Source organism: Triticum aestivum, chromosome 6D (assembly GCF_018294505.1).
Source record: "Triticum aestivum cultivar Chinese Spring chromosome 6D, IWGSC CS RefSeq v2.1, whole genome shotgun sequence".
Classification (NCBI taxonomy): domain Eukaryota; kingdom Viridiplantae; phylum Streptophyta; class Magnoliopsida; order Poales; family Poaceae; genus Triticum; species Triticum aestivum.
Genome location: NC_057811.1, coordinates 103,274,899 through 103,296,625, shown reverse-complemented (window position 1 = coordinate 103,296,625; position 21,727 = coordinate 103,274,899). Strand labels below are relative to the sequence as shown.

The window sequence follows — 21,727 nt, the reverse complement described above, 5'->3', positions numbered from 1 at the left end:
TGGTTTTGAAAAAAAGGTTCACGGGTTTTTTAAAAGTTCACAGGTTTTTTAAAAGTTCACTAGTTTACAAAAGATTTTGAATTCAAAAAGCTCACACAATTTAAAAATAAAAAAAGGAAAAGTAAAAAAGGAAATAAAAATAAAAGAGACAAAACCATGAAAAACCAAAAAAAGGGACGGAAGCTTCCAGAAGCTTGCAAAACCGGGGTTGGTGCTTTATACAAGCCGACTAATAATAATCGGGAGGGGCGTGTGTGGTTTGTACAAATGGCCTTTAAACTTCGCCTGAAGCGCAAAATAGAAGTTTGTGAAAGGAAACCTCCTTTCATTGAGAGCAACTAATTAAGGGTACCCTGCAGAGCCCTTAGCGGTCAGTTTTAGTGGGCTAACAGCGTGTTAAGTGGTGCGTCCAGTCGCCGCTACGTGTCGTGTGATGGACACTCTTTCAGAATTTTATTTTATTTATTTCTCTATACATATTTTCATGTTTTTAGATAGGTTTTTCTTAATGTTTTTTAGCTTTTCGCCTGGTTTTCCTTTGGTTTTATACAAAAAAGTAGAAAAAAAATTGCGCAATTTTTTTGCTTCCAATGGAAGTGCGGATTTGCTTCTCGTGAAAGCACAAATTTACATCCGCGAGAAGCACATCTGTGCCTCTCGAAAAGGTGAAAAAACCATGCTTTTTCCTTTCACGAGAAGCACAAATTTTCTTCTTTTTTCACTTTTTCTTCTTGATTTATTATTATTATTATTATTATTATTATTATTATGTTTTTACAATTAGATTTTTTTTGCTTCCGTTTAGTACTTCTATAATACATGGCAAACATTCATCAAGTACGTAATGAATATCTTTATTTTTTTCAATAAAACGGAAGAATTATTTAGAAATATGTAATGATTTTTTTTGAAAATAAGAGACAAAAAATTATATGAACAGTTGTAATTATTTTCAAAATATTTTGAACTTTTGTCATTTAAAAAAAAACATAATTTTGTTTTTCAGAAACCCCAGGCAACAGAGTGACACGAGAGGAGGAGGGGGCACTTCCGGTGAGAGTACCCAATGCTACAGAGTTGTGCAGAGCGATGGCGACGGGACGACGAAAGGAAAGATAACTCCTCAGTGCTCGTGAGCCGCCTAGCGAAAGCAGCATGCACGCGCACGCTCGCGTGAGCCAGCCCAACGCGCATTTTTGAAAGTTCGTGACTGCAAAAAATCATGGATTTTGAAAAAATAATCAAAAAATTTAAAAAAAGATCATCAATTTTCTGAAAATCACTTATTTTAAAAAATGTTCATAAATCGAGAAAACGTATGTGGATTTCAAAACATTCATGTGTTCAAAAAAAGTTCACAGATTGAGACAAAAGTTCGTGGACTTGAAAAAATTCAGTGGTTTCGACAAAAGGTTCACGGATTGTTTAAAAGTTCACAAGTTAAAAGAAAGTTTTTGAATTAAAAAAAGTTCACACATTTAAAAAAGAAGAAAATGATAAGGGAAAAGGGAAGAAAAAGAAAAGGAGACAAAACCATTCAAAATACCAAAAATGAACAAAAAAGGGACGAAAGCTTCTAGAAGCTTGCAAAACCAGGGCAGGGACGATTCCTGTTGGTGCTTTATACAAGCCGGCCAATAAAGAATCTATTGAGGGGAGGGGCTTGTGCGCGTTTGTACACATGTCCTTTAAACTTCCCATGAAGCGCTAAATGGGAGTTGGTGAAAGGAAATCTTCTTTCATTGAGAGCAACTAATTAAGGGGTAGCCCGCAGGGGTCATTTCAGTGGGCTAAGAGCGCGTTAAGTGGTGCGTCTAGTCGTCGCCACATGTCATGTGATGGGCACTCTTTCAGGATTTTTATTTATTTATCTATACACATTTTCAGGTTTTAGATAGGGTTTTTGGGTATTTTTCAGTTTTTCGGTTTTCGCCCGGTCTTCCTTTGGTTTTAGAAAAAAAAAGATAGAAAAAAATGCCTTGGGATTCTGAAAAACAAAATTTTAAATTTTAAAAATAAAAATGATAAAAAGTTTAAAATATTTCGAAAATAATTACAACTGTTCATATAAATGTTTGTCTCGTATTTAAAAATATTCGTCACATATTTGAAAATATTTATTCCATTTTATTGAAAAAATCTGCGTACTTGGTCTAGAAAAATTCTGCGTACTTAAAAGATATTCGTTACGTACTTGAAAAATGTTCGTCATGTATAGTGCTAATCACATGTTTACAAATTGTTTGTCATGTATTTAAAAAAAATTGTGTGTTTAAAAAATTTGGTCATGCACGTGTGAATATATGTTCATATACCAAAGCAAAAAAGAAATCTAATTATAAAAACATAAGAAAATCAATAAATCAAGAAGGAAAGTTGCAAAAGAAACACATAAAAGGGAAAATGGACAAAAATTAAAAGGGAAAAGGGAAAGCGAGAAAAAACATACATGGCATGGCCAACCGAAATAAAAACCACATGAAGAAAAACCAGTAGGAAATCTTCTGATTCTTCTGATTTACATTGTCTCGAGGATGGCAAATGGAACATTTTTCATGGCAACTTACGTTGTCGTGAGGATGGTCTTTGACAAGCATGGCAAATCCCGGCAAAAAAATAAACTGGATGGATTAGACATGCTTGCTAAAGAAAATTACCATCCTTGAGCAACATAAATTGCCATGGAAAAACGTTTGATTTGACATGCTCTCCCAGTGAACGTTCGCTGGCTATCGAAATCCTTAAGGAAAGTGTCTCATTCTGATATTTCCCTATGTAAACTAATCAACATCACCGTTGTATTCAACAATATTAATACAAAACTACTCCATCTGTAAACTAATATAAGACCGTGATCACTATCTTAGTGATCTAAATGGTCTTACATTAGTTCACAGAGGGAGTATTTAGCATCACCATTGCCAGCACCCCAAGTTACTTGAACCGCTTGAGAATTCAGATGACAGCCAGAAAAGCGTCACTGTCCATGGTCCGCAATAATAGTGCGCCAGTGGAGCCAGGAGAATGGAAAAAGAAGAGCAAACGTAAACATCAGACGAAGCTCGCACGCACGCGTGACAAGGGCAAAGTAAACGCCCACCCCAAGTCAAGAAGAGGATGGAGGAGACCGCACGGATCAACCACCCACCCCGTCCATTAAGCCAGGAAGCCAGGAAACTGCACTTTCTTCCTGCCCTCCACTTGGGCTTGGCCTTTGTCTACACAACTGACTGAGACCACCATGATTGCTCTCGATCGCGAGCGCCATTCGGTATGATCTTCCCGGCATGCTATCTTGCCCTTCGGATCTTCGCAAAATCTTCACCGACTGCTTCTTTCCCGGATGCCCAGCTTTTCTTTCCTGTTCACAAAAGGATGCATCAAGAACTGATATTTTTTTCATTAGTATTAGTGGGAAAAGCTGAGATTTGTTTGGTGAAACCGGTAAGGCAAGTGATGTCAGGTCAACTAAATTATTGCTTGAAGTAACAATTCTAGACCGATTGGTCCAAGAATGAGTGGACGCCTGCGAAAAGAATATTCTGTGCGGTCGGTATTCAGTAAGATTTGGAAATTGACTTGTCAGTGGATTATAGCAGGCAGCCGTGAGCGAAACGTCACACAGTGTGAACCAGCCATTCTTTTCTTCGTGCTGACTACGACTGCGAGGACCAACACATAATGGGAGCAAGATCTTTCTTCCCCCCTCATGGTGTTCATGAATAGACCACCACTGATGTCTTATCCAGGCAGGGCACAACATAAGCTCTGGTTTCCATACTGGTTCCACCAGAAAACCATGCAGACACTCCAGTTTCCAAGCAAGACACAGAGCAAGAAATTGCACATACCTTGCTTCGCCCTTGCTCTCGTGCTGCTGATCTCCTTGGCCTCTCCGGCCAGTTCCTGCACCGAGCATGAGGAGGCCTCCCTTCTCCAGTTCCACGCTGGGCTCTCGTGGGGCGGCGGCCTCGCCGCGACGTGGCAGAGGAACAAGGACTGCTGCACTTGGGAAGGGATCATCTGCAGCAGTCCTAATAGGACGGTCACTGATGTTTCTCTGGCTTCTCGAGGCCTCGAGGGGATCATCTCACCATTCCTTGGCAACCTCACCAGCCTCTTGCGCCTCAACCTCTCTCACAACTCACTGTCCGGTGGCCTGCCGCTGGAATTGGTGTCGTCCAGCAGCATCACCATACTTGATGTCAGCTTTAACCAGCTCAATGGAACACTCCACAAGCCGGCATCTCCATCCACTGCCCGGCCTCTCCAGGTACTGAACATCTCGAGCAACTTATTTGCAGGACAGTTTCCATCCACCACATGGGAAGCAATGGAGAATCTGAGAGCACTCAATGCCAGTAACAACAGCTTTACAGGGCACATACCAACTTGTTTCTGTATCAGCTCACCGTCCTTCGCTGTGCTTGACCTGTGTTTAAACAAATTGAGTGGCAAAATCCCCCGACAAATTGGTCATTGCTCCAAGCTGAGAGAGCTCAGGGCCGGGTACAACAACATCAGTGGAGAAATCCCAGATGAACTCTTCAATGCAACTTTGTTGGAATACCTGTCTTTTCGTAATAATCATTTAAATGGAGTTCTTGATGGTGTGCACATAACCAAGCTCAGAAATCTAGTAGCACTTGATCTTGGAGGGAACAACTTCAGTGGCGAGATTCCAGACTCCATCGGCCAGCTCAAGAAACTGGAGGAGTTCCATCTGGACAACAACAATTTGTCAGGGGAGCTGCCATCAGCTCTAAGCAACTGCACAAATCTTGCAGTACTTGTCCTCTCGAGCAACAAATTCAGTGGACAGCTCACCAAGGTCAACTTCTCCAACCTGCCAAATCTAAGGACATTAGATGTTTACTACAACAACTTCACCGGCACAGTTCCAGAAAGCATATACTCTTGCAGCAATCTGACTGCACTGCGGGTATCTACCAACAAATTAGATGGGCAGCTTTCACCAAGAATAAGTGATCTGAAGAGCCTCACCTTCCTATCACTTTCTACAAACCGTTTCAGAAATATCACAAACGCACTTCAAATCCTTAAGAGCTGCAGGAACCTTACCACTCTGCTTATCGGCGATAACTTCAAGCAAGAGTTCATGACTGAGGATGACAGAATTGATGGCTTCGAGAAGCTCCAGGTTTTGGACATCGAAGATTGCCAGTTGTCAGGAAAAATACCTCTATGGATATCAAGGCTCACAAATTTGGAGATGTTACTTTTGAATAGAAATCGACTCACTGGACCAATACCAGGATGGATCAACTCCCTAAGCCATCTCTTCTATATGGATGTGTCAAACAACAGTCTTACAGGACAAATCCCGTTAACCTTGACGGAGATGCCAATGTTAAAATCAATTGAAAACGCAACTCATTGGGACCCAAGGGTCTTTGAGTTGCCTGTTTACAATGGTCCATCACTTCAATACCGTGTTGTTACTTCTTTTCCAGCAGTGTTGAATCTAAGCAACAACCACTTCACAGGTGTGATTCCCCCACAGATTGGTCAGTTGAAAGTGCTTGTTGCACTTGATTTCAGTTTCAACATGTTATCCGGACAGATCCCACTGTCGATTTGCAACCTCACAAACTTGCAGGTGCTAGACTTGTCCAGCAACAGTCTAACAGGTGCTATCCCAGCTGCATTGAATAGCCTACACTTCCTTTCAGCATTCAGCATTTCGAACAATGACCTAGAAGGGCCTATTCCATCTGGAGGCCAGTTCAATACATTTCAGAATTCTAGTTTCGATGGGAATCCAAAGCTGTGTGGCTCTATTCTCACTCACAAATGTGATTCTTCAATACACCCGTCCTCCAGAAAACAACGAGATAAGAAATTTGCTTTCGCAATTGGATTTGGTGTGTTCTTTGGAGGTATTGCTATTCTGTTGTTGCTGGTGCGACTCCTTCTCTCAGTCAAGATGAAGGGTTTTACAGAGAAACATGGAAGCAAGAATAGCAGAGATGTTGAAGCGACTTCACTCTACTCTAGTTCAGAGCAAACACTAGTAGTGATGCACATGCCACAAGGCAAGGGAGAAGGAAACAAGCTCAAATTCTCTGACATTTTGAAAGCTACGAACAACTTTGACAAGGAGAACATCATTGGGTGTGGAGGCTATGGGTTAGTCTACAAGGCAGAGCTACATGATGGCTCCAAATTGGCAATTAAAAAGCTCAACGGTGAAATGTGTCTGATGGAAAGGGAATTCAGTGCAGAGGTTGATGCTCTCTCCATGGCACAGCATGAAAATCTTGTACCACTCTGGGGTTACTGCGTCCAGGGAAACTCAAGGCTCCTCATGTATTCCTACATGCAGAATGGCAGCCTGGATGATTGGCTTCATAACAGAGATGATGACACTAGCTCATTTCTTGACTGGCCGACTCGGCTCAAGATCGCACGAGGAGCCAGCCTAGGCCTCTCCTATATACATGATATCTGCAAGCCTCAAATTGTACACCGTGACATCAAATCCAGTAATATCCTATTGGACAAAGAATTTAAAGCTTACCTTGCAGATTTTGGGCTAGCCAGGTTGATCCTTCCCAACAAAACTCATGTTACAACTGAGTTGGTCGGCACTATGGGTTACATTCCCCCTGAGTATGGGCAAGCGTGGGTTGCTACGTTGAGAGGAGATATATACAGTTTTGGGGTAGTCCTGCTTGAGCTGCTCACAGGAAGGCGACCCGTTCCAGTTTCGTCTACAACAAAAGAACTTGTCCCATGGGTTCTACAGATGAGGTCTGAGGGCAAGCAGATTGAGGTCCTGGATCCAACACTTCGAGAAACAGGGTATGAAGAGCAAATGCTGAAGGTGCTTGAAACTGCTTGCAGGTGTGTCAATCATAATCAGTTCAGGAGGCCAACTATCATGGAAGTGGTCTCCTGCTTGGGCAGTATAGACACTGACCTGCGGACATAAAAGCTAGCCAATACTTATTATTAACCTTACAGTTGGGTTTTACAGCGCCCAACAGGTTGTTATTTTGAGCTTAATTTACTTTTCTAGAAAAGCTTCTCTTTTTGTAGTTCATCTTCCTTTTGGATGTTTCTTGAAGCATTATTCATGCTCAAGCTTCCCAAGAGTGTAAAAAAAGAATAAACAAGTAAAATGATTGCCTTGTTTTCACAGTGAAACAATAAAAGTGCTTTGCATTCAAGTGCAGATACTATACTATGCTCTATCAGCTGTTTGCTTCGGATTAACTGATTCACAAAACACCAGAGTTTGAGTTGGATTGGTTGATACTGGAGTGTACAGACGTTTGGTCCACGCGTGAATTGAATGGATATAACAACACAACACAATACCACAACTAAATGAACAGAAGCACCAACCATGTTAAAGTATTCACGCGGAGAAGAATCCCCGGATCTTGTATTGCAGCCCGCAGAATCACTATCCCACATATATACACAGCAAAAATGCACACTCAGCATGATATACGAGCTTTCCCTAGCTCCTCCACGACCAGTAAAATCTTCCTGGCATACTATCTCATCAGTAGAATCTTTACAAAATCTTCACGAACTGTTTCTTTCTCGAAGACACACTTTTTCCTGTTCACAAAAGGATGCATCAAGAACTGGTTTTTTTTTGTTAGTAATAGTGAGGAAAGGTGAGATTCGTTAGTTGAAGCTAAGCCGGTAAGACAAGTGATGTCAGGTCAAGGAAACTATGGCCTGCTGTAATAATTATATACAGATTGAGTCAAGATGAGTGGATGCCTACAAAAGCGATATTTTGTGAGATCAGTATTCAGTAAGATTGGGAAATGGACTTGTCAGTGGATTATAGCAGGCAGCCATGAGTGAAACGTCATAGTGTGAACCAGCCATTTTTTTTCTTTGTGCTGACTACGACTACAAGGACCAAAACATAATGGGAGAAAGATCTTTCTTTCCCCTCATGGTATTTCAGGATTAGACCACCATTGATGTCTTATCAAACCGGGGCACAACATAAGCTGTGGTTTCCATCCTAGTTTCACCAGGAAACCATGCAGATACTCGAGTTTCCAAACAAAACACAGAGCAAGGAATTGCACATACCTTCCCTTGGCCTTGCTCTCGTGCTGCTGATCTCCTTGGCCTGTCCAACCAGTTCCTGCACGGAGCATGAGAAGACCTCCCTTCGCCGGTTCCTTGCTGGGCTCTCGCGTGACGGCGGCCTCGCTACCTTATGGCAGGATGGCACCGATTGCTGCAAGTGGAGAGGGATCACCTGCAGGCAAGATAGCATGATCACCAATATCATGCTGGCTTCAAAAGGCCTTGAGGGGCACATCTCGGGGTCCCTTGGAAACCTCCCCGTGCTGCAGTACCTCAACCTCTCTCACAACTCGCTGTCCGGTGGTCTGCCGTTGGAATTGGTGTCGTCCAGCAGCATTACCATACTTGATGTCAGCTTTAACCAGCTCAATGGAAGACTCCACGAGCTGGCATCTCCAACCCCTGCCCGGCCTCTCCAGGTACTCAACATCTCGAGCAACTTATTTGCTGGACAGTTTCCATCCACCACATGGGAAGCAATGGAGAATCTGAGAGCACTCAATGCCAGTAACAACAGCTTTACAGGGCACATACCAACTTATTTCTGTATCAGCTCACCGTCCTTCGCTGTGCTTGACCTGTGTTTAAACAAATTGAGTGGCAAAATCCCCCGACAAATTGGTCATTGCTCCAAGCTGAGAGAGCTCAGGGCCGGGTACAACAACATCAGTGGAGAAATCCCAGATGAACTCTTCAATGCAACTTTGTTGGAATACCTGTCTTTTCGTAATAATCATTTAAATGGAGTTCTTGATGGTGTGCACATAACCAAGCTCAGAAATCTAGTAGCACTTGATCTTGGAGGGAACAACTTCAGTGGTGAGATTCCAGACTCCATCGGCCAGCTCAAGAAACTGGAGGAGTTCCATCTGGACAACAACAATTTGTCAGGGGAGCTGCCATCAGCTCTAAGCAACTGCACGAATATCGTAGCAATTGATCTCAAGAAAAACAATTTCAGTGGACAGCTCGGCAAGGTCAATTTCTCCAACCTGCCAAATCTAAAGACATTAGATGTTTACTTCAACAACTTCACCGGCACAGTTCCAGAAAGCATATACTCTTGCATCAATCTGACTGCACTGCGGCTAGCTGAGAACAACTTCAGTGGGGAGCTGTCACCACAAATGGGCAAGCTGATGTACCTCACCTTCATCTCAATTACAAACAATCATTTCAATAACATCACAAATACACTTCACATCCTTAAGAACTGCCGGAACCTTACCACCCTGCTTATGGCTCTCAACTTCAGGGGAGAGATCATGCCAGAGGATGACAAAATTGATGGTTTTGTGAATCTTCAGGTTTTGGGCATCTCGGGATGTTACTTGACTGGAAACATACCTGTTTGGATATCGAGCCTTGCAAATTTAGAGCTGTTAGACTTACATCAAAACCAACTCAATGGATCAATACCAGCTTGGATTGAAACCCTAAGCAAACTCTTTTACCTAGATATATCAAACAACAGACTCACAGGGAGAATTCCAACAGCACTGATGAATATGCCAATGCTAATGTCATGGACTGAAACCCAGCTAGACCCAAGTGTCTTTGAGTTGCCTGTTTATACAGATCCATCACTTCAATACCGCATACCCATTGCTTTCCCTAAAGTGCTAGATCTAAGCAACAATACATTCACTGGTGAGATCCCCATGGAGATCGGTCACTTGAAAGCCCTCTTTTCTCTCAATTTCAGTTTCAACGGCTTGACAGGATGGATCCCACAAACAGTATGCAATCTCACAAACCTGCAGGTGCTCGACTTGTCCAACAATGATCTCACAGGTGCAATCCCAGCTGCATTAAACAGCCTGCACTTCCTTTCAGCATTCAACATTTCTAACAATGACCTAGAAGGGCCTATTCCATCTGGAGGCCAGTTTAATACATTTCAGAATTCTAGTTATATTGGGAATCCAAAGCTGTGTGGCTCTCTGCTAACTCACAAATGTGGTTCAGCTCCAACACCTCTTATCTCCAAAAATCATCGGGATAAGAAGGAGACTCTTCCAATTACATTTGGTGTGTTCTTTGGGGGCATCGCTGTTCTTCTGTTGCTGGGACGTCTCCTTGTGTTAATCAGGATGAAGAGCTTGACAACAAAAAATGGAAGGGAGAGTAACGGAGATGTTGAAGCAACTTCAATCCACTCAAGTTCAGAGCAAACGTTGGTGGTTATGTGGATGCCACAAGGCAAGGAAGAAGAAAACAAGCTCAAATTCACTGATATTCTGAAAGCTACAAACAACTTTGACAAGGAGAACATCATTGGATGTGGAGGCTATGGATTAGTCTACAAGGCAGAGCTACCTGATGGCACCAAGCTGGCAATCAAAAAGCTCAGCGGTGAAATGTGTCTGATGGAAAGGGAGTTCAGTGCAGAGGTTGATGCACTCTCCATGGCACAACATGAAAATATTGTACCTCTGTGGGGTTACTGCGTCCATGGAAATTCAAGGCTCCTCATATATTCCTACATGGAGAATGGCAGCCTGGATGATTGGCTTCATAACAGGGATGATGACGATAGCTTATTTCTTCACTGGCCAACTCGGCTCAAGATCGCACAAGGAGCAAGCCTGGGCCTTTCATATATCCATGATGTCTGCAAACCTCAAATTGTCCACCGTGACATCAAATCCAGTAACATCCTGCTGGACAAAGAATTCAAAGCTTATGTTGCAGATTTTGGGCTAGCCAGATTGATCCTTCCCAATAAAACTCATGTTACTACTGAGTTGGTTGGCACTATGGGTTACATTCCCCCTGAGTATGGGCAGGCATGGGTTGCTACGTTGAGAGGTGATATATACAGTTTTGGGGTAGTCCTCCTTGAGCTGCTCACAGGAAGGCGACCTATTCCTGTTCTGTCTACATCAAAAGAACTTGTCCCATGGGTTCTACAGATGAGGTCTGAGGGTAAGCAGACTGAGGTATTTGATCCAACACTTCAAGGAGCAGGGTATGAAGAGCAAATGCTGAAGGTGCTTGAAACTGCTTGCAAGTGTGTCGATAACAATCAAGTCAGGAGGCCAGATATCACAGAAGTAGTCTCCTGCCTGGCCAGTATAGAAGCTGTCAGCCACGTTGGATGAATTTCGCATGACAGATAATATTGTACTTTTGGTGCACAGGGTAGATGTAGTTTTCCCAGCTTCACTATAAGTAGTAATTCTGAGTTTTGACTAGCCTTACAGTTTATTTTTGTAGAGCACCCAACAGATTGCCATTTTGAATTAATGTACTTTTTTGGGAAAGCCTTTTTCCTAGTTCATTTTCCTTTATGGTGTTTCTTGAAGTGTTATGTATGTTCAAGCTTCACAGGAGTGGGAAAAGGAATAAACAAGTAAGACGATTGCCTTGTTCGTTCAGTGAGAGTAAAAATGGTTTCCATCAACATCAAGTGCAGATACTACGTGTTGTCAGCTGTTTGCTTCAGATTAAGGGAATAGCAGGAAACCACCAGAGTTGGATTGGTAGATATATACTCCCTCCGTTAGTACAAAGTTGGGTCATCTATTTTGGAACGGAGGGAGTAGATGTTTTGGTCCAAGCTTGGAATCTAACGAATACAACTAGGGTGTTATACAGATACAGAGCCACTATCAGAGCAGAGAGGAATGGCGACCAGAAGCACCGACCATGTCGCGCATTCAAGAGACCACGGACCTTGTTTTGCAGCACGGAGATCCGCCCTCCAGCACATACACGTACACGGGAAAAACGTGCCCTCAGCTTGATCTACAAGCTGTCCTGCCCGACCGGATTAAGGGGCCATGGGCGCGGTCGCTGGCCAAGAAACGTCAACCGGGTCGGCATTTCGCCGAACAGCCTGAGCGCGCCGCGCTCCTGCCGACACGGCAGCGTAACGTTTCCCACGACGGCTCCCAAGGACGACATTGAGCCGGAGGGATAGTCCCAGGGGCCATTGGGTGGAAGAGAGCATGCAACGCGACGACGCGGCGCGCGTACGGTGGCGGTAGGGGCGGAGGAGACAATATTGTTGCAGGTAGGGTGGAGGAAGCTCAAGGCCGTGGATTGTGGTCTGTGGACAGAAGCTTCTCCTGCTTTCGGCTCGGCCATGTCGGGTTTGGAGACGTTTAAAAAAAAGTATCCTTCCTTCTCATCAGGGCCGGCCCATAGGCCAGGCAAAAGGGGCGACCGTCCCGGGCCCCAAGAGGAGAGGGGCCCAACTAAAACTTACAACCATTAAAAAAACTAAAACTTACATCAGTAAGATCTATTCAAGTATACATTACATCTGAAAGATTATTAAATGAATAAAATAGAGCCTCAATTTGCAGAAGAATAAGTTCACACCACATACTGATAAATTATACCACGCTTAGGCAAACCAATCTGACCGGCAGAGTTGAGTTCAAATACATTAGTCTTTTTTACGATGCATTTCTTAGTATCATAATGAAAATTATGGTATCTTGATTTCAATGTTTAAACCAATACATAATTTTTAATTCGATAAACGTGTAGGCATCTCATTTGCATCAAACCAAACCAAGTGAATCTGGACGAGCATGTTAGGTAATCGAATAAAAGTATAATCAACAACATTTTTGGTTCTTCGAATTACTAAACCTAACATTCAAGCCACATTTTCTATACCGTAGAAGTTTCCATGAATATGACTACCTAATATACATTAGAAATCGCTATAAAAATATTTGTTAGTGTGTCTATAATTTATAAATCTCTATCATAATATTCAATATAATATTAAAAGATATATGAACACGCGCATGTATATGCAAATGTGCATACACTACATCGTTTATGCAATATTGGAAAAAAAATATATGAAAGATTGTCTTAGCAATAAAGAAAAGTTTTGTTACATCATAAATTTTTCATTTTGTAAAACTAAAATTTTCAATTATATACATTACAGATGCGTACCAATTAATAATATAAATGTTATTTGAAAACATTTTATGTGGCTAAGTAATAAAAAAATATTAATTACAACTATAATATGGTACACTTAGTTTAAAATAAGTATAAAATGTAATATGAAAAAATATATTTTACATCGCCCCGGACCCAAAACTACATTGGACCGGCTCTGCTTCTCATTCATTGGTATGACCATGGTCGTAGGTCGCGGTCTTATGGAGATGAACAATAGAGTCGGGGGTGGATCGTCCATGCACACACTAGGCGGCAAACCTAGCTAGCCTAGCAAATTCATAAGCAACAATATTAACTTTCTGTTTCCGGAAGAGCGATATTAGTTAGGACAGTGCTTAGGGCACTGCTAATCTACGCGATGAGTGCTCTTCTGCTGCCCACGGGGACGTTGCATGAGATTGACAAGTGTTGCCGGGCTTTTTTTGCGGCCGGACAAGAAAAAAAATTACTAGTGTAAAATTACCTGGGATTTAGTGGGCGCGTCTTTCTAACATGGGGGGTCTAGGCTTCTGCTCTCTCAAACTCATGAACTTATGTTTGCTGCTTCGACATCTCCCCAAACTTCACGATGATACTATCCCTCCGAACACCTCCTACATCGTCTCCAAATATGGTTGGTCCCTGGTCCACGACCTTGGTGCTCTAGACAACTCCCACACTCCGGTATGGCGTGATGTAATGCAGGGGTTGGACTTCTTCCATTCCATCACTGTGGTTAATATTGAAAATTGTGTCGCCACTTCCTTCCGGTATGACCCGTGGCTTCCGAACTCTACAACTACCATGGCGCAATAATTTCCAGCACTCCTCTCTCACTCTGACAGGCAGCATGCCTCTGTTGCCTGGGTGCTTTCCAGCCCCAACCTAAACCTTCAGCTTACCAATAGACTCTCTCACACCGTGGAATGTTAACTGCTTGCTATGCGCATTACTATGGCCTCGGTTAACTTGAACTTGCAGGTTGCTAACAAATGAATTACTCAGCAAGGGGGTAAAGCTCTTACCACCAAGCTTGCATACAGAGTTGTCTAGACTCTCGGGCCGGCTGACAGAATGGCCATGGCGATCTAGACAAATTACGCGCCAAACAAATGCAGAATTTTCATTTGGCTGGGTCACAAGGACCGACTATACACCAATGAGAGGCACTTCCGTCTATCTATTGCGACCTCAGATACATGCCCTCTTTGCAGTGAATGTGATGGCATCAATCTCACCTATTCAATTGCTAGGTTCTCAGGCCCCTCTGGGATGAGCTGGGCAGCTTACATGACAGTACCTCTTAGAATCTCCAACAACTTTGGCATGATGTGTTATCCAACAAAATTCATACGGCGGTGATCATTGTTCTACTTTGGAATATTTGGAAAACGGTGAAATGCATAAGTCTTTCGGAATGAAACCAACAGCCTCCACAACATTGTTCGGGCTAAGGCTGATGATCTCCTGCTGTGGTCACACCGATGCAAAAAGCCTCTGAAGCAGACCTGCTTCGCGGCTGGGCGGCAATGTTGCTCCACCTTGCCGTGAGATTGTAAAGCACTAGCTCGCTACCCCCCCTCCTCCTCCTCTCTCCCACCCCCTCATATGTAACTCTTTTTCTCACTTGTAATGTTCGCATTGTTTGAGTAATAAAGTGGTTCAGGTGGGATAAGCCCACCGTTGGCGCATAGAAAAATAATATTGGCTTATCTATAGCAATGCTCGAACTAAATTTGCGAAAACTCACAAGCTATGTGATAGCAATCATCAAAGATAGCCGCACATACCCATGCAAAACCAACTCTCTCTTTCAGCGCCGAGATTACATCCAAACTATCTGAATTGACAATCAAGCGGTTACACTATAGATTGTGCTAGATTCATCCCATGATTCATAGTTGTGACCTTGACTGTTAGCACATCAGAGTACCTGCCAATACAGTTGTTGGCAGTCGCTAAAAAATTCCCTGATCCGTCTCAAACAACTATGCCAAAGCTCCTTGCAGTGTGTTGGCATCAAATGTCGGATCTAGAGTCAAATAATTAAGGCTACAACACAGAGCGATCGCCATGATGGGTCAGCCCAATTAGCTTCCACTACTACCAAAGTTTAGTGCTTAGGTGCCGATTTTTTTTCCATTTTTGGTTTCAGTTTGGATTTCTCTTTTCCTTTGGTTTCTTTATTCTGAATTTTCTAAACATATTAATTTTTATAAAATCAGGAATCTGAAAAACGTCCACAGAATCAAAAGAGTATTCTGGCATTTACAAATTATTTGCACTGTATTTAAAAAAGTTCACCATGTTTAAAAAACGTTCACCTTGCATTGGAAAAGTGTTCACTGTATATTGGACAAATGCCCACGGTATTTAAAAAAAACCACCATATATTAGGAAAAACATCCCGTGTATTAGGAAAAGGTTGACCATGTTTTAAGAATTGGTTATCGTGTATTAGAAAAAAATTCTCTGTAATTTAATAAAATGTTTACTTTGTATATTTTCAAAATGTTCATGAATTTCTAAAAACTGTTCATTCTAAAAAGTTAAAGAAAAACGAAATCATAAGAGAAAAAGGAAAAGAACATGTATTTTTACTAATGAAAATAGAAAAAATTGAAAAGGGTCGAAAATAAAAAGGGAAATGAAAAGCAGAAAGGAAAAAATAAATGAAAGAAAACACCAAAAGAAAAGGTGCAGAAACAAAAAAGAAAAAAAAAACACTGCATGCCTGTAGCATAGGAACAATGGGAACACATGTCAAAACTAGGCCGGCCCAATTCACGCCGTTGCAGGCGTTTCGGCGCGTCAAATAGAAATTGCATATGGTTTGCTCAAATAAAAGCAAGACCATGGTTTTTTCACCAATGTTTTGAAGAAATGTTAAGGTGCAAAAGATGAATCTAGAACAATGAATTCAAAATCCAAGGTCTTTGATGTAACTATTCATTTTATCAGTTCCTTTGAACCGACATTCTCTAGTTAGTTTATCAATAGAATCAAATTGTTTGGTAAAAAAACAAGACTTTGGTAGCTACTTTTGCAAGGGAACTACTAGAATTATCTAAAAAACTTCTAAAAGGCTCGCAAGAAGGGGATTCTGCATATCCCGAAGATTCTGCATTTGTATGTAATTGCACTCTTTTCTCTGAAAAACACCCTTATTTTTTACGAAGACGATCTACATCATTCATTTACTCATCAACTTGAAATAGTTGGCCAGATTCACAGGGAACACATAAGGCAACGAAGACCAGTGAATGAACTAGCAAAACTAACTTTATTTTGATCCACATGTTTGTCTTTTTTCTTCTACAAAGCAGGTGAAAAGGATATGTTGATGAAATATGTGTGCACATTCTAAACATCTTTGAAGTAATATGCACATTCTAAACATCTTTGAGGCAAACTTAAAAAAATGCATACTTTTCAGCTATGTCTAGGCCTCAAACATGGTTTTCTGTTTTTTAAAGACTCTAAATAGACGGAGATCTATTTTGATTTTCTTTCGATTGATCGGCTTTCAGGTTGTTAAATTAAATTGTTCTCTCAGTGCCAAGTTAAGGGACCCACAGTGCAATTTTCTCTAAAATGGAAAGGCTTGATAGGTGGATACAAGATAACAAGGTTGCAACAAAACTTATAAAATGCCCATATGAGTACATAATGTTGTTTAAGTGATGCGTCTTAGGTGCACATGAACACTGAATAATAGGAGTATAATTTACAGGTATATCACAGAAACTCAAATCACCATCTAAATTTCTGCCCATAACATCACAAGGTGGCCATGTCCCACCCACGTAGGCACTCCCAAGGCCTAGGTGGTAGGCAATTCGTTGCTTAGGTGACGTGTCTTGCATCTCCATGCATGCCAAGCCTACGTTCTGAAACTGAAGACTCGACTATGCAAAGTTGACACTTGACAGCCAACCAGCACCTAATGTCCTAATTAGATTCACAAGGAACACATTACATGAGTGAATAAGCTAGAAGAAACGAACTAACGACCAAGTAAACACACCAAAAAGAGGCCAAGAATGAACACCACTGACCAGTGCCACCTGCTGCGATTAGTGAAGACTTGTTGCATAGTCAAGTTGGTAAAAATAATACTTCTCTGATGGGGCATATCATATCGTATCTATCAGATCATGTCGTTAAACAAATGCATCATTGTACCATTACCGATTCAATAATCGGAGAATCAAAGGGTGGCTACCAAAAGCACCAATTGTTTTTGCGCAAGAGGGTCTGGTCTTTTCATAGATTATTGGCTTATTGCAGGGCGGCCTCAACCGAAACGTGATGGCGTGGGTGAGAGCCAGGAAGCTGCTGCCCGAGGCAAGTGTGAAGAGCACCAGTGTGGATGTGCGCCCGCACGGCCCCTGATCCTTGACCCAAACCTGCTCTCTTCTGTGGTCAATGTGAGAGTCCAATCCTCCATCTCCTTCCTCCTCACCCTCTTTCCTGACCAGGTCAGGTTTAATCATCTGGTTCTCATGCTAAAGCTTTGATTAGGAAACCATGCAGAAGCAGCAGCAGCAGCAGCTCCGTTCCTCATGCAAGGAGTGCAGCAATGGAGTCCCCATGTCTTTCCTTGGCCGTGCTGCTGCTCTTATGGTGGTGCTGCTGCTCTCCATGGCCTCTTCAATCAGTTCTTGCACGGAGGAGGAGAGGGGCTCCCTCCTGCAGTTCCTGGCTGGGCTGTCCCAGGACGGCGGCCTCGCGGCGTCGTGGAGGCGGAACAGCACCGACTGCTGCGTGTGGGAAGGGATCGCCTGCAGTGCGGATGGCTCAGTGACAGACGTCTCGCTGGCTTCGAAGGGCCTTGAGGGGCTCTTATCGCCCTCGCTGGGCAACCTTGCCGGCCTGCTGCGTGTCAACCTGTCCCACAACTCGCTGTCTGGAGGCCTGCCGCTGGAGCTGGCGTCGTCCGACAGCATCATTGTTCTTGATGTCAGCTTCAACCGTCTCGGAGGAGACATGGAAGAGCTGCCATCTTCAACCCCTGCACGGCCTCTGCAGGTATTGAACATCTCGAGCAACTTGTTCACAGGAGCGTTTCCATCCACGTGGCAAGTGATGAACAACCTGGTCGTGCTCAACGCCAGCAACAACAGCTTCAGTGGGCAAATACCGAGTCATTTCTGCAGCAGCTCGTCATTGTTAGCTGTGGTTGAGCTCTGTTACAACCAATTTACAGGCAGCATCCCTCCAGGACTTGGCAACTGCTCCATGCTCAGAGTGCTCAAGGCTGGACACAACAACCTCAGGGGGGCTCTCCCCAATGAACTCTTTGATGCTTCCTTACTGGAGTACCTCTCGCTTCCGGACAATCATTTAGATGGAAAGCTAGATGGCGCACAGATAATCAAACTCAGAAATCTGGCTAACCTAAATCTTGGAGGGAACAATTTCAGCGGCAAGATTCCGAACTCAATAGGCCAGCTCAAGAAATTAGAGGAGTTGCATTTGGACCACAACAAGATGTCAGGGGAGCTGCCGTCAGCTCTGAGCAACTGCACAAATCTCGTAACAGTTGATCTCAAGAGCAACCAGTTCAACGGAGAACTTACCAAGGTCAACTTCTCAAGCCTGCTCAGTCTAAGGAATTTAGATCTTCTGTACAATAACTTTACCGGCACAATTCCAGAAAGCATATACTCTTGCAGCAAGCTGGCTGCACTGCGGATATCTGGCAACAACTTGCATGGGCAGCTTTCACCAAGAATAGCCAGTTTGAAATCCCTTACTTTCCTATCACTTGGTTTCAACAATTTTACAAATATCACAAACACACTCCGGATACTCAAGAACTGTAGGAACCTCACTTCCCTACTGATCGGGGGGACCAACTTCAAGGGTGAGTCCATGCCAGAAGATGAAATAGTTGATGGTTTTCAGAATCTTCAGGTTCTTTCAATAGCCAGTTCCTCATTGTCTGGAAAAATACCCCTTTGGCTATCAAAGCTGACAAAGCTGGAGATGTTATTTTTGCAAGATAACCAGCTCAGCGGGCCAATACCAGGCTGGATCAAAAGCCTAAAGTTACTGTTCCATCTAGACATATCACATAATAACATTACAGGTGAAATTCCAACAGCCTTAATGGAGATGCCAATGCTAACTTCAGATAAGATTGCACCCCGTTTGGACCCAAGAGCCTTTGAACTGCCTGTTTATGCAACACCATCACGTCAATATCGGATAACCAGTGCCTTCCCTAAAGTGCTGAATCTAGGAAATAATAACTTCACCGGCGTGATCCCTGAAGAGATTGGTCAGTTGAACTCGCTTGTTATACTGAACTTCAGTTCCAATAGCTTATCAGGAGAGATACCACAGCAGCTCTGCAACCTAACAAATCTGCGGGTGCTGGACTTGTCTAGCAATCATCTCACAGGTATAATCCCATCGGCACTGAAGAACCTGCACTTCCTTTCAGAATTCAACATTTCCCGCAATGACCTCGAAGGACCAATTCCAGATGGAGTCCAGCTAAGTACATTCTCAAATTCTAGCTTTGAAGGGAATCCAAAGTTATGTGGGCATATTCTCCATCGCAGTTGTGGTTCAACAGAAGGACCACCGGGCTTCAGAAAACGGTGGAGCAAGAAATCCATTTTTGCAATTACATTTGGTGTGTTCTTTGGAGGAACAGCTATTCTTTTTGTGCTCGGGGGTCTCCTTGCAGCATTCAAGCATACCAGTTTCATAATCAAAAACAGGATCAGGAATAACGGAGATGTGGAAGCTATTTCAATCGAGACTGGTTCGGAAGAATCATTAGTGATAGTGCCACGAGGCAAGGGAGAAGAAAGTAACCTCACATTCGCTGACATTGTGAAGGCTACAAATAACTTTCACCAGGAGAACATCATCGGGTGCGGAGGTTATGGGCTGGTCTATAAGGCTGATTTACCTGATGGCCTCAAACTGGCTATCAAGAAGCTTAATGATGACATGTGTCTGATGTACAGGGAATTCACTGCAGAGGTTGATGCACTCTCAATGGCACAGCACGACAACCTTGTACCACTCTGGGGTTATAGCATACAGGGAGATTCAAGGTTCCTCATATATCCGTACATGGAGAATGGCAGCCTGGACGATTGGCTTCACAATGGGGATGGTGATGCAAGTTCATTTCTTGACTGGCCGACACGGCTCAAGATCGCACAAGGAGCAAGCCGGGGTCTTTCTTATATCCATGGAGTCTGCAAGCCTCACATTGTACACCGTGACATCAAGTCCAGCAACATCCTGCTTGACAAAGAATTCAAAGCTTATGTTGCAGATTTTGGGCTCTCCAGGTTGATTGACAGTCAAACCCATTTCACAACTGAGCTAGTTGGCACTCCGGGCTACATCCCACCTGAGTATGGACAAGGATGGGTTGCTACACTGAGAGGTGACATGTACAGTTTTGGCATGGTCCTACTTGAGCTGCTCACTGGAAGGCGGCCTGTCCTGGTCTTGTCTTCATCAAAAGAACTTGTGAACTGGGTACAGGAGATGAAATCAGAAGGGAAGCAACTTGAGATCCTGGATCCTACACTTCGGGGCACAGGGTATGAAGAGCAGATGCTGAAGGTGCTCGAAGCCGCTTGCAAGTGTGTCCACCATAATCCTTTCATGAGGCCAACCATACAGGAAGTAGTCTCCTTCCTTGAAAGTATAGACACCAGAACTGCAGACGCAAAATTCAGTTAACATAGAAAGTGGTTAGACATGATTATCTTGCAGTCAATTGCACATGGCAGATGTAGCTTCCATCTAATTAGTACTGACTATCTATACTCCCTCCGTTCCTAAATATAAGTCTTTGTAGAGATTCCACTATGAACTACATACGGATGTATATAGATGCATTTTAAGTGTGGATTCATTCATTTTGCTCCGTATGTAGTCCACCTAGTGAAATCTCTACAAAGACTTACATTTAGGAACGGAGGGAGTAGTTCTTTTGCATGGCTGCTAACAGGTTAAAGTTTGTAATTCATTCATGTCCTTCCTTTTCTCAAATTATAGTATACTCCATGGTTAAACAAGTTTAAAGTTATGAGTAGTTACTCAGTTCTTATCCAGCATGCTCCTTAAGAACTCCACAGAGTTAGAATGCAAAATTCCTACATGTTACTAGGATTCAGTTAAGTCGGCAAAATGCCCTTTTACAGAAGTATCACTGACTCCATGCGACACAAGGCGAGAATATACATTAACCACACCGCACACCAAGCTTCGCATCGGCAATGAGCACAGCAAGTATATAATACATGTTTCTTAGAAGCACTTAAAAGGAAGATAAAACTGCGAAAAAATAGGAAGACATCGAAATTTTCCCCAAATGTTAGGGTTCCTAGAAAGCCTAGGTCTGTAAAACATCAACATGAGGCCACCAAAAGGATGGCCATTCTACGGCATTCGGATTGATTTCTGAATTGAAGTATACATGGGAGTTTGCTTCGATTCGCTCTGGTCTACAAATTCCAGAGCTCAGTTTGGGTCTATCCTTGGGCGGTTGGGAAATCTGCGATGAGTAAAATCAGGGAGGGCAGCATCCCGATTCCCGATTCCCCAACCACGATTCACGCACCACACCGCGCAATCAGCCTGTGCAGGGAAGCGGGACGAATAGGGGGGCGAGAGAAGGTGATCACTGACCTTTCCTCACTGCGCGGCTGCTCCGGGGAGAGGTGGCGGTGGCCGCCGTTCGCCGGTT

At 43.1% G+C, this 21,727-nt stretch overlaps 3 protein-coding genes across 3 annotated transcripts; all 3 read left to right on the top strand.

Moving 5' to 3' along the window:
• The first annotated feature begins 3,744 nt into the window (after positions 1-3,744).
• LOC123143851 (tyrosine-sulfated glycopeptide receptor 1) lies at positions 3,745-7,184 on the top strand. Its single transcript, XM_044562858.1, has one exon. The coding sequence runs from the start codon at positions 3,800-3,802 to the stop codon at positions 6,953-6,955; it is 3,156 nt and encodes a 1,051-aa protein (XP_044418793.1). The 5' UTR covers positions 3,745-3,799; the 3' UTR covers positions 6,956-7,184.
• Positions 7,185-7,877: 693 nt separating this feature from the next.
• Positions 7,878-11,368, top strand: LOC123143852 (tyrosine-sulfated glycopeptide receptor 1-like). The gene has a single exon (XM_044562860.1). The coding sequence runs from the start codon at positions 8,034-8,036 to the stop codon at positions 11,187-11,189; it is 3,156 nt and encodes a 1,051-aa protein (XP_044418795.1). The 5' UTR covers positions 7,878-8,033; the 3' UTR covers positions 11,190-11,368.
• Positions 11,369-17,050: 5,682 nt separating this feature from the next.
• LOC123143850 (tyrosine-sulfated glycopeptide receptor 1) lies at positions 17,051-21,076 on the top strand. The gene has a single exon (XM_044562857.1). It carries the CDS (start codon positions 17,530-17,532, stop codon positions 20,716-20,718), a length of 3,189 nt encoding a protein of 1,062 aa, XP_044418792.1. The 5' UTR covers positions 17,051-17,529; the 3' UTR covers positions 20,719-21,076.
• Positions 21,077-21,727: the final 651 nt, after the last annotated feature.

Excerpts from the sequence above, each read along its gene's own strand:
- LOC123143851 (XM_044562858.1), top strand. The coding sequence starts at position 3,800 with ATGCAGACACTCCAGTTTCCAAGCAAGACACAGAGCAAGAAATTGCAC.
- LOC123143852 (XM_044562860.1), top strand. The coding sequence starts at position 8,034 with ATGCAGATACTCGAGTTTCCAAACAAAACACAGAGCAAGGAATTGCAC.
- LOC123143850 (XM_044562857.1), top strand. The coding sequence starts at position 17,530 with ATGCAGAAGCAGCAGCAGCAGCAGCTCCGTTCCTCATGCAAGGAGTGC.